At 39.2% G+C, this 3,111-nt stretch overlaps 1 protein-coding gene across 1 annotated transcript; it reads left to right on the top strand.

The window, feature by feature from the left end:
- The first annotated feature begins 1,717 nt into the window (after positions 1-1,717).
- Positions 1,718-2,323, top strand: LOC124580053 (jerky protein homolog-like). Its single transcript, XM_047131257.1, has one exon. It carries the CDS (start codon positions 1,718-1,720, stop codon positions 2,321-2,323), a length of 606 nt encoding a protein of 201 aa, XP_046987213.1.
- Positions 2,324-3,111: the final 788 nt, after the last annotated feature.

Raw genomic sequence — 3,111 nt, 5'->3', positions numbered from 1 at the left:
TAGGTTGAAAGTGAAATTAAGAGAAGTATAGCAAAAACATCGAAAAGGAAAACATAACAGTGGCTACATGGAAAGGAACTTACCACATATGAACTTCCAAAGGAGTGAAAGATTGAGGCTGACAAGAAGAACAAATCAAGGGCATAACAAGAAATCATAATGTTAGGAGGCCAAACTATAATGAAATACGCAAAATGAAGAAATTAATAAGAAACACAAACTGCCAGGCATGAAAGAGGTACCACACAAATGAGCTCTTCCCTACCACCTGCCCTCAGCCAGACGCAAAATTTTAAAATAATAATTTAAAAAATGATACCACGAGTCAATCACTTAAACCCTTTGGCAAAGACACAGCAATCCCCCTCGACCCACCATTGTAACCAGAAAATATTAAAACGACAGAAAAACCTCCCCCCAGAGAAACCAAAAAAAGTGGCAATCACACAGTATAGTAACATAAAAAAACACAACATAAAACAAGAAAAAAGTATCAGACCCAATGAGGCGTGTACATTTTGCTAACTGCTTTCATAAATCCAAGAAATAGACAATAACCTTTAGGAATACTCTTCCTCCAACAATATTCATCTAAATGGCCTTTCAACATTGAAATCCTTCTCTTTCCCTGCCCAACAACAGATTTTGCAGCTCGATAGTATTGGTACATGCCCTCATTTTGTAATCTTTAAACTGAATATTGTGATTCATCACCAAATGATGATAACCCCTATCACCCAACCCCTTGTACAAAGTAAACCCATCTGACATGACTACGGAACCTTCTTCCACATATTCTTCTACTAAAGATGTCAACACTTCCTTTGTGTGAGTTGGTACGACCCTAAATACATCATTACAACCCCCTCCAGAAACTTCTTCAAAAACCCAATGCCCAACAACCTCATGCCCCCTTTCGTACTTTCTCTTTCCAAAATGTGACTCATCTACTTCAACTGTAACCCCCCCGTCCAATGATTCCCTATACAGTAAAAACTCGATTAACTGTTACTCTTTAAACCGTCAGTTTCTGTTAACCGTCACTGCTGTAACAGCATAATAATACTGTAATAACAGAATGCTATGAAATGAAATGTTGTGTGACGAGGGCCTCCTGTCGGGTAGACCGCTCGCCTGGTGCAAGTCTTTCCAGTTGACGCCACTTCGGCGACTTGCACGTCGATGGGGATGAAATGATGATGATTAGGACAACACAACACCCAGTCCCTGAGCGGAGAAAATCGTCGACCCAGCCGGGAATCGAACCCCGGCCTTTAGGATTGACAGTCTGTCGCGCTGACCACTCAGCTACCGGGGGCGGACACAGAATGCTATAAGGTGCAATGACGCGTTCGCTTTGTTTATTTACTCTATTTTAGTGGGAAGTGAATGTAACCGCCCGCCGTAGAATGGTACATAAAATATGACCTTCAGTAGACGTGCTAACACATCTCCCCCTTTTCTTGTCTTTGTCCTACTTGTGAGTCAACAATCACCACTGGATCGGTTTCCAATTGTGGCGAGAAGACTGTAATTGTTAGTTAGAGCACATTTGGCTGAAAAAAAGTTGCCACAGAAAGCGCTATTGCTATTAGACAATGCCCCAACGCACCCTACTTGTGAAATGAAAAGTGATGACGGCAACATAACATGTCTCTTCCTTCCAGCAAACACAACTTCACTTATACAGCCCATGGATCAGGGAATCATCGAAAACATGAAACGTCGTTATAGAAAAATATTTATCGAAAGTTTGCTCTCATCTGATGAATCAACATCTGTAAAACAGTTTTGGAGGTCTTACAGTATTAAAGATACCATTTTCAATGTTGCCATTGCATGGAGTGATTTGTCAGTGTCAAATCTCAAGAACGGCTGGAATAAACTTTGGCCTCAACCTAGACGTGAAGAATCGGAGGAACCTAAGTGTATGACAGTTGACGAGATGGTCAATTTGTGCAATAATTTACAAATCAGCACAAATCTGAGGTCAGAAGAAGTATCAGAGTGGTTAGAGTGTGACAAAGTGGACGGGGGTTTTCAAATTTTGAGTGATGACGAAATTGTTGCCAGCGTAAGTGCCACCAAAGAAGAAGAAGAAGAAGGGGCTGATAAAGACGAGTGTTCAAACCATGAAGAAAAACGAACTATTAGCCATTCAGAGGACGAAACAATGCTGACCAAGTGTATAGAATGGTTTGAAAGTGAAGAAGAGGCTAATGCAACGCAAGGCAGTACTGCTCCGAAAAATACGAAATATTGCCGCGGTGAAAGATCGAACATCAAAAAGGCAGAAGAAATTGACTATTTCCAAGCCAGATAAACTATTTCATCTGTAAGTTTATAGTACATTACAGTACTGTACATTACATATTTTGCAACTTTTGTAGCTACTGTACGGATGTTTTTATCATGTAATAAATAGTTTTATTTGCTATTACAATCGTGTTTAATTTGTTTTCGCTCCGAAATATTATTATATTACTGTGAGGGTGATATGTGTCTATACATAAAATAATTAATTGAGGTTATGTTTTGGAGGAATACAGTGTTTCTGTTATCCGTCTATTCGCTCAACCGTCACGACCACAGTCCCGAAGATGACGGTTAATCGAGATTCCACTGTACTTTATAAATTCCCTGCAGACTTCTCTACAAAATGATAACTAGTCAACTACAGTGCCACAGGAAACCCCTGATTCGTGGACAGATTTGCAAGAATATTGATCTCAAAAATAGTAGGTTAGCATGACTATTACTTCTAAATACCATATAATTTCCACAAGCACTGCACTTGCAAAATTCTGCAATAACGCCGAATGATTGCAAAAATCTAATAGCTGATTTACGGTCAGTCATTTTCTGAAGGAGAATTTTCGCTGTAAACACAACTGACTCTTCCATAACGAACAGTAATTGTGTGAGAAATCAAGATCTTATAAATCACGACTACTTTCATTAACAAAAGATGCCGAAAACAAATTACGATATCAAAACAAAACAATCAATATCGAATTTTTAATATACGCGCGTAACGAGGAAATCCAGAGAAATCATTTAAGGTTCATTGACACAAATCTGCGGCACAAACAAAATAACATCACACATTAC

Source organism: Schistocerca americana, chromosome 1 (assembly GCF_021461395.2).
Source record: "Schistocerca americana isolate TAMUIC-IGC-003095 chromosome 1, iqSchAmer2.1, whole genome shotgun sequence".
In the NCBI taxonomy this organism is placed as follows: Eukaryota; Metazoa; Arthropoda; class Insecta; order Orthoptera; family Acrididae; genus Schistocerca; species Schistocerca americana.
Note: the sequence above shows the minus strand (reverse complement) of the source record. Positions and strands in the feature narration are given on the sequence as shown.

Coding starts and splice junctions, on each gene's coding strand:
- LOC124580053 (XM_047131257.1), top strand. CDS start 1,718: ATGAAACGTCGTTATAGAAAAATATTTATCGAAAGTTTGCTCTCATCT.